The sequence below is a fragment of the Passer domesticus genome, chromosome 9 (genome assembly GCF_036417665.1).
Source record: "Passer domesticus isolate bPasDom1 chromosome 9, bPasDom1.hap1, whole genome shotgun sequence".
Taxonomy (NCBI): domain Eukaryota; kingdom Metazoa; phylum Chordata; class Aves; order Passeriformes; family Passeridae; genus Passer; species Passer domesticus.
This window is the reverse complement of record NC_087482.1, coordinates 24485398-24497410: the sequence shown is the minus strand read 5'-3', so window position 1 is coordinate 24497410 and position 12013 is coordinate 24485398. Positions and strand designations below refer to the sequence as shown.

At 57.5% G+C, this 12013-nt stretch overlaps 1 protein-coding gene and 1 long non-coding RNA gene across 2 annotated transcripts in view; both read right to left on the bottom strand.

Annotated features, from left to right (window-relative positions):
- LOC135308337 (uncharacterized) overlaps window positions 1–12013 on the bottom strand; it is a 47143-nt gene that overhangs the window by 33342 nt on the left and 1788 nt on the right. The window contains exons 6-16 of the mRNA XM_064433277.1: window positions 11900–12001; window positions 11352–11468; window positions 8029–8100; window positions 7869–7940; window positions 7680–7781; window positions 7114–7221; window positions 6394–6465; window positions 6225–6305; window positions 6036–6137; window positions 5488–5604; window positions 521–592 (exon numbers count right to left, since the gene is read on the bottom strand). Of these exons, the coding sequence (XP_064289347.1) occupies window positions 521–592; window positions 5488–5604; window positions 6036–6137; window positions 6225–6305; window positions 6394–6465; window positions 7114–7221; window positions 7680–7781; window positions 7869–7940; window positions 8029–8100; window positions 11352–11468; window positions 11900–12001 (1017 nt within the window). The remainder of the gene's footprint in view (window positions 1–520; window positions 593–5487; window positions 5605–6035; window positions 6138–6224; window positions 6306–6393; window positions 6466–7113; window positions 7222–7679; window positions 7782–7868; window positions 7941–8028; window positions 8101–11351; window positions 11469–11899; window positions 12002–12013) is intronic.
- LOC135307437 (uncharacterized) lies at window positions 9159–10875 on the bottom strand. Its single transcript, XR_010368156.1, has 5 exons — window positions 10801–10875; window positions 10612–10713; window positions 10046–10153; window positions 9326–9397; window positions 9159–9237 (listed from the first exon to the last, which is right to left on the bottom strand). It is a non-coding gene; the product is annotated as an uncharacterized LOC135307437 (long non-coding RNA).

Genomic DNA, 12013 nt, shown 5'->3' with positions numbered 1-12013 from the left:
AGCTGCAGCCAGGCCAGGCTGTGAAACAGCCCTGCAGGGCATGAAAGCAGCAGCGGGGCAGCGAGGCTGCCATGGATCCCTTCCTGCTGTGCCGGGCACGACGTGTCCAGATGTGCAGCCAATGCCCCCGGCTGCTGAGTCCCAGGAGCAGCATGAGGGAAATGCACCCACCTTGTCTTCTCTGCAGACGTTCCTTCAGCATTTGCCACATGATTTCTAATGGGTCCTGGAATTTCCTGCCTGCCATGTCTTTGGTCTTTCCTGTCAGAGGACCTTAAGAGAAAGTAGTTCCATTTCCCAGCAATGGACCCCACAAAAGCAGGGCTCAGCCTGTGGGGTCAGCAGGGACACACTACTCACCCCTGCCATGGGAGCTGGCCTTTTGTGCAGCATCCAAGGTAGGAGTTGGTAAGGTCGTCCCTGCAGACACGCCTGTAACACAACAGCCACAGAAGCTTCTGTCACCTGGTTCTTACCATTCAGTCACACATTACGCCTTGGTGGGACAGTGAGAACATACCTGCAGAATGCTCAGAGGGCTTCACAACTTCAGAGCGCCAGGCTAATGGAGAATCCTTCCCAGCATCCCAGTCTGGAAGCAAACCAAGATGAGAACTGTTTCCATTGTGTGCCAGGGCTGGCTCTGGCCCTGGGCTGGCGGCAGGGCTCCCGCTCGGGGCTGCTCCTGTGCCTTGGGCCTCTGGGAACTCAGGGCCAGCTCCGCAGCAGCTGCAGCGCCAGGGACGTTGCTGCACCAGTCCCGTTTCCCCGGGGCTCTGAACCAGCTCCAGAGGCCTGGAATCCGAGGCGCCTCCAGCTTTGGCTGCTGCCGGGCCGGGCAAGGGCAGGCCCTGGGGGAAGAGCTGCTGCCACACAGCCCCGGCCCGGCCTGAGCCCAGCACAGCAATTACCTGCTGTGCCTGTGCCCGTGTCTGGCTTCGCCTTCCTTCCTGCAGCAGGGGCTGGCACCGAAGATGGAGTGCTTCCTTCAAGAAATACCACCTTCCACTGAAGCACTATGTCCATCTCTTGACAAAGGAAGGGAGACAGCTGCATCAGATGGGGCTGTTTCCCACTTGGGTGGTGGCATCAGAGGTAATATTTGTGAAATTTATGGAGCAGGAAAATGGCCAGGTTACAGTGGCATGATGAGAGCACTTCCACCTCCAAACAGCCACCCTTTTCCTAATCTGCAGGGCTGGATATAGTGGGGGATCTCAGGGTGTGTTACAGTTTGGGCATGGCCTGTCAGCTGATGCCCAATAACTTCCGGCAGAGGCTGGGCAGAAGCTGCAGCCAGGCCAGGCTGGCAAACAGCCCTGCAGGGCGTGAAAGCAGCAGCGGGGCAGCAAGGCTGCCATGGATCCCTTCCCACTGTGCCGGGCATGGCGTGTCCAGATGTGCAGCCAAAGACCCCGGCTGCTGACTCCCAGGGGAAGCATGAGGGAAATGCACCCACCTTCTCTTGTCTGCAGGGGATCCTTCATCTCTTGCCTCATCTGTTTGGTTGCTTCCAGGGATATCTTATCTGTTGTATCTTGGATTTTCCCTGTTGGAGTACCTTAGAGAAAAATATTTCCATTTGCCAGGAATGGATCCCAGAAAAGCAGGGTTCAGCCTGTGGGGTCAGCAGGGACACACTACTCACCACTGAGATGGGAGCTGGGCTTGAGTGCAGCATCCAAGGTAGCAGCTGGAGAAGCTGGAGAAGTCTTCCCTGTAGACACATCTGTAACACAACAGCCACAGAAGCTTCTGTCACCTGGTGCCTGCCCGCTTGTCTACAATTCTTCCTTGGTGGCACACTGACAACATACCTGCAGGAGGCTCCAAGGGCTTCAAAACTTTATTCATCCAAGCTGATGGAGAAGCCTTCCCAGCACCCTCATCTACAATGCAGCACAGATGAGAACATTTTCCAGGGTGTGCTGGGATCTCTTTCTGCCACAGGGAACTGGGCACTGCCAGGGCGTCGGGTAAGGCCATGGGAGCCAGATGTGAATAGACATGGCCAAAGCTGCCCAGGGGCCTGGGGAGCTCTGGGCTGGCTCCTGGTCACTCTCCACACTCTTTCCCTGCCCTCAGCAACATCCCTGGGAGGGGTGGCTGCAGCAGTGCAGGGACCTGGGACTCTCCCCCTCACACACAGAAGAAATCCTCCCTAAAGCATGGGGGAAAACTGCAGCAGGCAGTGCCACAGCTATCCATCCTGCCCTCCCTCTGTCCCTCCTGCCCTCCTTCTGTGGGGAAACCCCCCAGATCCCAAGGGCAAACAGCCAGGCCCTCTCAGGACACACTGGAGCCTTGCTCTCCCCCTCTGTCCTTTCCCCACCGTGGGCACCCCGTGCAGTCGCTGCCAGGTTTCAGGACATGTCTCCCATGGAGGGACCCCAGCAGGACTGCTCAGTGCCCTGAGCCTGCTCGGGATAATTCCCCTGGGCTGTGCTGCTCTAGTCCAGGCTGTGCCCGCACTGCCAAACAGCAGAGAGGGGAGCTCAAGCCTCAGCAGGGCTCAGGCCCAGAGGCACAGCAATTACCTCCTGTGCCTGTGCCTGGCATGGCCTCCCTTCCTGGAGCTGAGGCTGGCATGCAACCACTGCTTCCTCCAGGAAATGCTTCTTTCTCCGCAGGCTCTCCTTTCATTTCTGGAGAATGGAGAAGAGACAGCTGGATCAGATGAAAACATTCCTGACTGGGAATGGGGAAGGGGACAATTTCAGGAGGCATCACTTGTGAAAGGAATGCATAAGGATCAGAAAACACCCAGGATTTTGGGACAACCCAAGGCTGCTTCCTTCCCCAAACAGCCCCAACATCTGATCTGCCTGGACACCAGGAAATTGCAGGGGATCTGAGGGTGGGCATGGCCTGTGGTGCATTTGGGGCTGTCTGCCAGCTGATGCCAAATGCCTTCCTGCAGAGGCTGGGCAGAAGCTGCAGCCAGGCCAGGCTGTGAAACAGCCCTGCAGGGCATGAAAGCAGCAGCGGGGCAGCGAGGCTGCCATGGATCCCTTCCTGCTGTGCCGGGCACGACGTGTCCAGATGTGCAGCCAAAGCCCCCGGCTGCTGACTCCCAGGGGAAGCATGAGGGAGATGCACCCACCTTCTCTTGTCTGCAGGGGTTCCTTCAGCTCTTGCCTCATCTGTTTGGATGGTTCCAGGGATATCTTATCTGTTGTATCTTGGATTTTCCCTGTTGGAGTACCTTAGAGAAAAATATTTCCATTTGCCAGGAATGGATCCCAGAAAAGCAGGGTTCAGCCTGTGGGGTCAGCAGGGACACACTACTTACCCCTGAGATGGGAGCTGGGCTTGAGTGCAGCATCCAAGGTAGCAGCTGGAGAAGCTGGAGAAGTCTTCCCTGTAGACACATCTGTAACACAACAGCCACAGAAGCTTCTGTCACCTGGTGCCTGCCCGCTTGTGTACAATTCTTCCTTGGTGGCACGCTGAGAACATACCTGCAGGAGGCTCCAAGGGCTTCAAAACTTTATTCATCCAAGCTGATGGAGAAGCCTTCCCAGCACCCTCATCTACAATGCAGCACAGATGAGAACATTTTCCAGTGTGTGCTGGGATCTCTTTCTGCCACAGGGAACTGGGCACTGCCAGAGAGTCGGGTAAGGCCATGGGAGCCAGATGTGAATAGACATGGCCAAAGCTGCCCAGGGGCCTGGGGAGCTCTGGGCTGGCTCCTGGTCACTCTCCACACTCTTTCCCTGCCCTCAGCAACATCCCTGGGAGGGGTGGCTGCAGCAGTGCAGGGACCTGGGACTCTCCCCCTCACACACAGAAGAAATCCTCCCTAAAGCATGGGGGAAAACTGCAGCAGGCAGTGCCACAGCTATCCATCCTGCCCTCCCTCTGTCCCTCCTGCCCTCCTTCTGTGGGGAAACCCCCCAGATCCCAAGGGCAAACAGCCAGGCCCTCTCAGGACACACTGGAGCCTTGCTCTCCCCCTCTGTCCTTTCCCCACCGTGGGCACCCCGTGCAGTCGCTGCCAGGTTTCAGGACATGTCTCCCATGGAGGGACCCCAGCAGGACTGCTCAGTGCCCTGCGCCTGCTCGGGATAATTCCCCTGGGCTGTGCTGCTCTAGTCCAGGCTGTGCCCGCACTGCCAAACAGCAGAGAGGGCAGCTCAAGCCTCAGCAGGGCTCAGGCCCAGAGGCACAGCAATTACCTCCTGTGCCTGTGCCTGGCATGGCCTCCCTTCCTGGAGCTGAGGCTGGCATGCAACCACTGCTTCCTCCGGGAAATGCTTCTTTCTCCGCAGGCTCTCCTTTCATTTCTGGAGAATGGAGAAGAGACAGCTGGATCAGATGAAAACATTCCTGACTGGGAATGGGGAAGGGGACAATTTCAGGAGGCATCACTTGTGAAAGGAATGCATAAGGATCAGAAAACACCCAGGATTTTGGGACAACCCAAGGCTGCTTCCTTCCCCAAACAGCCCCAACATCTGATCTGCCTGGACACCAGGAAATTGCAGGGCATCTGAGGGTGGGCATGGCCTGTGGTGCATTTGGGGCTGTCTGCCAGCTGATGCCAAATGCCTTCCTGCAGAGGCTGGGCAGAAGCTGCAGTCAGGCCAGGCTGGGAAACAGCCCTGCAGGGCGTGAAAGCAGCAGCGGGGCAGCGAGGCTGCCATGGATCCCTTCCTGCTGTGCCGGGCACGACGTGTCCAGATGTGCAGCCAATGCCCCCGGCTGCTGAGTCCCAGGAGCAGCATGAGGGAAATGCACCCACCTTGTCTTCTCTGCAGACGTTCCTTCAGCATTTGCCACATGATTTCTAATGGGTCCTGGAATTTCCTGCCTGCCATGTCTTTGGTCTCTCCTGTCAGAGGACCTTAAGAGAAAGTAGTTCCATTTCCCAGGAATGGACCCATCAAAAGCAGGGCTCAGCCTGTGGGGTCAGCAGGGACACACTACTCACCCCTGCCATGGGAGCTGGCCTTTTGTGCAGCATCCAAGGTAGGAGTTGGTGAGGTCGTCCCTGCAGACACGCCTGTAACACAACAGCCACAGAAGCTTCTGTCACCTGGTTCTTACCAGTCAGTCAAACATTACGCCTTGGTGGGACAGTGAGAACATACCTGCAGAATGCTCAGAGTGCTTCACAACTTCAGAGCGCCAGGCTAATGGAGAATCCTTCCCAGCATCCCAGTCTGGAAGCAAACCAAGATGAGAACTGTTTCCATTGTGTGCCAGGGCTGGCTCTGGCCCTGGGCTGGCGGCAGGGCTCCCGCTCGGGGCTGCTCCTGTGCCTTGGGCCTCTGGGCACTCAGGGCCAGCTCCGCAGCAGCTGCAGCGCCAGGGACGTTGCTGCACCAGCCCCGTTTCCCCGGGGCTCTGAACCAGCTCCAGAGGCCTGGAAGCCGAGGCGCCTCCAGCTTTGGCTGCTGCCGGGCCGGGCAAGGGCAGGCCCTGGGGGAAGAGCTGCTGCCACACAGCCCCGGCCAGGCCTGAGCCCGGCACAGCAAGTACCTGCTGTGCCTGTGCCCGTGTCTGGCTTTGCCTTCCTTCCTGCAGCAGGGGCTGGCACCGAAGATGGAGTGCTTCCTTCAAGAAATACCACCTTCCACTGAAGCACTATGTCCATCTCTTGACAAAGGAAGGGAGACAGCTGCATCAGATGGAGCTGTTTCCCACTTGGGTGGTGGCATCAGAGGTAATATTTGTGAAATTTATGGAGCAGGAAAATGGCCAGGTTACAGTGGCATGATGAGAGCACTTCCACCTCCAAACAGCCACCCTTTTCCTAATCTGCAGGGCTGGATATAGTGGGGGATCTCAGGGTGTGTTACAGTTTGGGCATGGCCTGTCAGCTGATGCCCAATAACTTCCGGCAGAGGCTGGGCAGAAGCTGCAGCCAGGCCAGGCTGGCAAACAGCCCTGCAGGGCGTGAAAGCAGCAGCGGGGCAGCGAGGCTGCCATGGATCTCTTCCCACTGTGCCGGGCATGGCGTGTCCAGATGTGCAGCCAAAGACCCCGGCTGCTGACTCCCAGGGGAAGCATGAGGGAAATGCACCCACCTTCTCTTGTCTGCAGGGGATCCTTCAGCTCTTGCCTCATCTGTTTGGTTGCTTCCAGTGATATCTTATCTGTTGTATCTTGGATTTTCCCTGTTGGAGTACCTTAGAGAAAAATATTTCCATTTGCCAGGAATGGATCCCAGAAAAGCAGGGTTCAGCCTGTGGGGTCAGCAGGGACACACTACTCACCCCTGAGATGGGAGCTGGGCTTGAGTGCAGCATCCAAGGTAGCAGCTGGAGAAGCTGGAGAAGTCTTCCCTGTAGACACATCTGTAACACAACAGCCACAGAAGCTTCTGTCACCTGGTGCCTGCCCGCTTGTCTACAATTCTTCCTTGGTGGCACACTGAGAACATACCTGCAGGAGGCTCCAAGGGCTTCAAAACTTTATTCATCCAAGCTGATGGAGAAGCCTTCCCAGCACCCTCATCTACAATGCAGCACAGATGAGAACATTTTCCAGTGTGTGCTGGGATCTCTTTCTGCCACAGGGAACTGGGCACTGCCAGGGAGTCGGCTAAGGCCATGGGAGCCAGATGTGAATAGACATGGCCAAAGCTGCCCAGGGGCCTGGGGAGCTCTGGGCTGGCTCCTGGTCACTCTCCACACTCTTTCCCTGCCCTCAGCAACATCCCTGGGAGGGGTGGCTGCAGCAGTGCAGGGACCTGGGACTCTCCCCCTCACACACAGAAGAAATCCTCCCTAAAGCATGGGGGAAAACTGCAGCAGGCAGTGCCACAGCTATCCATCCTGCCCTCCCTCTGTCCCTCCTGCCCTCCTTCTGTGGGGAAACCCCCCAGATCCCAAGGGCAAACAGCCAGGCCCTCTCAGGACACACTGGAGCCTTGCTCTCCCCCTCTGTCCTTTCCCCACCGTGGGCACCCCGTGCAGTCGCTGCCAGGTTTCAGGACATGTCTCCCATGGAGGGACCCCAGCAGGACTGCTCAGTGCCCTACGCCTGCTCGGGATAATTCCCCTGGGCTGTGCTGCTCTAGTCCAGGCTGTGCCCGCACTGCCAAACAGCAGAGAGGGCAGCTCAAGCCTCAGCAGGGCTCAGGCCCAGAGGCACAGCAATTACCTCCTGTGCCTGTGCCTGGCATGGCCTCCCTTCCTGGAGCTGAGGCTGGCATGCAACCACTGCTTCCTCCGGGAAATGCTTCTTTCTCCGCAGGCTCTCCTTTCATTTCTGGAGAATGGAGAAGAGACAGCTGGATCAGATGAAAACATTCCTGACTGGGAATGGGGAAGGGGACAATTTCAGGAGGCATCACTTGTGAAAGGAATGCATAAGGATCAGAAAACACCCAGGATTTTGGGACAACCCAAGGCTGCTTCCTTCCCCAAACAGCCCCAACATCTGATCTGCCTGGACACCAGGAAATTGCAGGGCATCTGAGGGTGGGCATGGCCTGTGGTGCATTTGGGGCTGTCTGCCAGCTGATGCCAAATGCCTTCCTGCAGAGGCTGGGCAGAAGCTGCAGCCAGGCCAGGCTGTGAAACAGCCCTGCAGGGCGTGAAAGCAGCAGCGGGGCAGCGAGGCTGCCATGGATCCCTTCCTGCTGTGCCGGGCACGACGTGTCCAGATGTGCAGCCAATGCCCCCGGCTGCTGACTCCCAGGAGCAGCATGAGGGAAATGCACCCACCTTGTCTTCTCTGCAGACGTTCCTTCAGCATTTGCCACATGATTTCTAATGGGTCCTGGAATTTCCTGCCTGCCATGTCTTTGGTCTTTCCTGTCAGAGGACCTTAAGAGAAAGTAGTTCCATTTCCCAGCAATGGACCCCACAAAAGCAGGGCTCAGCCTGTGGGGTCAGCAGGGACACACTACTCACCCCTGCCATGGGAGCTGGCCTTTTGTGCAGCATCCAAGGTAGGAGTTGGTGAGGTCGTCCCTGCAGACACGCCTGTAACACAACAGCCACAGAAGCTTCTGTCACCTGGTTCTTACCATTCAGTCACACATTACGCCTTGGTGGGACAGTGAGAACATACCTGCAGAATGCTCAGAGGGCTTCACAACTTCAGAGCGCCAGGCTAATGGAGAATCCTTCCCAGCATCCCAGTCTGGAAGCAAACCAAGATGAGAACTGTTTCCATTGTGTGCCAGGGCTGGCTCTGGCCCTGGGCTGGCGGCAGGGCTCCCGCTCGGGGCTGCTCCTGTGCCTTGGGCCTCTGGGCACTCAGGGCCAGCTCCGCAGCAGCTGCAGCGCCAGGGACGTTGCTGCACCAGTCCCGTTTCCCCGGGGCTCTGAACCAGCTCCAGAGGCCTGGAAGCCGAGGCGCCTCCAGCTTTGGCTGCTGCCGGGCCGGGCAAGGGCAGGCCCTGGGGGAAGAGCTGCTGCCACACAGCCCCGGCCAGGCCTGAGCCCAGCACAGCAATTACCTGCTGTGCCTGTGCCCGTGTCTGGCTTCGCCTTCCTTCCTGCAGCAGGGGCTGGCACCGAAGATGGAGTGCTTCCTTCAAGAAATACCACCTTCCACTGAAGCACTATGTCCATCTCTTGACAAAGGAAGGGAGACAGCTGCATCAGATGGAGCTGTTTCCCACTTGGGTGGTGGCATCAGAGGTAATATTTGTGAAATTTATGGAGCAGGAAAATGTCCAGGTTACAGTGGCATGATGAGAGCACTTCCACCTCCAAACAGCCACCCTTTTCCTAATCTGCAGGGCTGGATATAGTGGGGGATCTCAGGGTGTGTTACAGTTTGGGCATGGCCTGTCAGCTGATGCCCAAGAACTTCCGGCAGAGGCTGGGCAGAAGCTGCAGCCAGGCCAGGCTGGCAAACAGCCCTGCAGGGCGTGAAAGCAGCAGCGGGGCAGCGAGGCTGCCATGGATCTCTTCCCACTGTGCCGGGCATGGCGTGTCCAGATGTGCAGCCAAAGACCCCGGCTGCTGACTCCCAGGGGAAGCATGAGGGAAATGCACCCACCTTCTCTTGTCTGCAGGGGATCCTTCAGCTCTTGCCTCATCTGTTTGGTTGCTTCCAGGGATATCTTATCTGTTGTATCTTGGATTTTCCCTGTTGGAGTACCTTAGAGAAAAATATTTCCATTTGCCAGGAATGGATCCCAGAAAAGCAGGGTTCAGCCTGTGGGGTCAGCAGGGACACACTACTCACCACTGAGATGGGAGCTGGGCTTGAGTGCAGCATCCAAGGTAGCAGCTGGAGAAGCTGGAGAAGTCTTCCCTGTAGACACATCTGTAACACAACAGCCACAGAAGCTTCTGTCACCTGGTGCCTGCCCGCTTGTCTACAATTCTTCCTTGGTGGCACACTGACAACATACCTGCAGGAGGCTCCAAGGGCTTCAAAACTTTATTCATCCAAGCTGATGGAGAAGCCTTCCCAGCACCCTCATCTACAATGCAGCACAGATGAGAACATTTTCCAGGGTGTGCTGGGATCTCTTTCTGCCACAGGGAACTGGGCACTGCCAGGGCGTCGGGTAAGGCCATGGGAGCCAGATGTGAATAGACATGGCCAAAGCTGCCCAGGGGCCTGGGGAGCTCTGGGCTGGCTCCTGGTCACTCTCCACACTCTTTCCCTGCCCTCAGCAACATCCCTGGGAGGGGTGGCTGCAGCAGTGCAGGGACCTGGGACTCTCCCCCTCACACACAGAAGAAATCCTCCCTAAAGCATGGGGGAAAACTGCAGCAGGCAGTGCCACAGCTATCCATCCTGCCCTCCCTCTGTCCCTCCTGCCCTCCTTCTGTGGGGAAACCCCCCAGATCCCAAGGGCAAACAGCCAGGCCCTCTCAGGACACACTGGAGCCTTGCTCTCCCCCTCTGTCCTTTCCCCACCGTGGGCACCCCGTGCAGTCGCTGCCAGGTTTCAGGACATGTCTCCCATGGAGGGACCCCAGCAGGACTGCTCAGTGCCCTGAGCCTGCTCGGGATAATTCCCCTGGGCTGTGCTGCTCTAGTCCAGGCTGTGCCCGCACTGCCAAGCAGCAGAGAGGGGAGCTCAAGCCTCAGCAGGGCTCAGGCCCAGAGGCACAGCAATTACCTCCTGTGCCTGTGCCTGGCATGGCCTCCCTTCCTGGAGCTGAGGCTGGCATGCAACCACTGCTTCCTCCGGGAAATGCTTCTTTCTCCGCAGGCTCTCCTTTCATTTCTGGAGAATGGAGAAGAGACAGCTGGATCAGATGAAAACATTCCTGACTGGGAATGGGGAAGGGGACAATTTCAGGAGGCATCACTTGTGAAAGGAATGCATAAGGATCAGAAAACACCCAGGATTTTGGGACAACCCAAGGCTGCTTCCTTCCCCAAACAGCCCCAACATCTGATCTGCCTGGACACCAGGAAATTGCAGGGCATCTGAGGGTGGGCATGGCCTGTGGTGCAATTGGGGCTGTCTGCCAGCTGATGCCAAATGCCTTCCTGCAGAGGCTGGGCAGAAGCTGCAGTCAGGCCAGGCTGGGAAACAGCCCTGCAGGGCGTGAAAGCAGCAGCGGGGCAGCAAGGCTGCCATGGATCCCTTCCTGCTGTGCCGGGCACGACGTGTCCAGATGTGCAGCCAATGCCCCCGGCTGCTGACTCCCAGGAGCAGCATGAGGGAAATGCACCCACCTTGTCTTCTCTGCAGACGTTCCTTCAGCATTTGCCACATGATTTCTAATGGGTCCTGGAATTTCCTGCCTGCCATGTCTTTGGTCTCTCCTGTCAGAGGACCTTAAGAGAAAGTAGTTCCATTTCCCAGGAATGGACCCATCAAAAGCAGGGCTCAGCCTGTGGGGTCAGCAGGGACACACTACTCACCCCTGCCATGGGAGCTGGCCTTTTGTGCAGCATCCAAGGTAGGAGTTGGTGAGGTCGTCCCTGCAGACACGCCTGTAACACAACAGCCACAGAAGCTTCTGTCACCTGCTTCTTACCAGTCAGTCAAACATTACGCCTTGGTGGGACAGTGAGAACATACCTGCAGAATGCTCAGAGTGCTTCACAACTTCAGAGCGCCAGGCTAATGGAGAATCCTTCCCAGCATCCCAGTCTGGAAGCAAACCAAGATGAGAACTGTTTCCATTGTGTGCCAGGGCTGGCTCTGGCCCTGGGCTGGCGGCAGGGCTCCCGCTCGGGGCTGCTCCTGTGCCTTGGGCCTCTGGGCACTCAGGGCCAGCTCCGCAGCAGCTGCAGCGCCAGGGACGTTGCTGCACCAGCCCCGTTTCCCCGGGGCTCTGAACCAGCTCCAGAGGCCTGGAAGCCGAGGCGCCTCCAGCTTTGGCTGCTGCCGGGCCGGGCAAGGGCAGGCCCTGGGGGAAGAGCTGCTGCCACACAGCCCCGGCCAGGCCTGAGCCCGGCACAGCAAGTACCTGCTGTGCCTGTGCCCGTGTCTGGCTTTGCCTTCCTTCCTGCAGCAGGGGCTGGCACCGAAGATGGAGTGCTTCCTTCAAGAAATACCACCTTCCACTGAAGCACTATGTCCATCTCTTGACAAAGGAAGGGAGACAGCTGCATCAGATGGAGCTGTTTCCCACTTGGGTGGTGGCATCAGAGGTAATATTTGTGAAATTTATGGAGCAGGAAAATGGCCAGGTTACAGTGGCATGATGAGAGCACTTCCACCTCCAAACAGCCACCCTTTTCCTAATCTGCAGGGCTGGATATAGTGGGGGATCTCAGGGTGTGTTACAGTTTGGGCATGGCCTGTCAGCTGATGCCCAATAACTTCCGGCAGAGGCTGGGCAGAAGCTGCAGCCAGGCCAGGCTGGCAAACAGCCCTGCAGGGCGTGAAAGCAGCAGCGGGGCAGCGAGGCTGCCATGGATCTCTTCCCACTGTGCCGGGCATGGCGTGTCCAGATGTGCAGCCAAAGACCCCGGCTGCTGACTCCCAGGGGAAGCATGAGGGAAATGCACCCACCTTCTCTTGTCTGCAGGGGATCCTTCAGCTCTTGCCTCATCTGTTTGGTTGCTTCCAGTGATATCTTATCTGTTGTATCTTGGATTTTCCCTGTTGGAGTACCTTAGAGAAAAA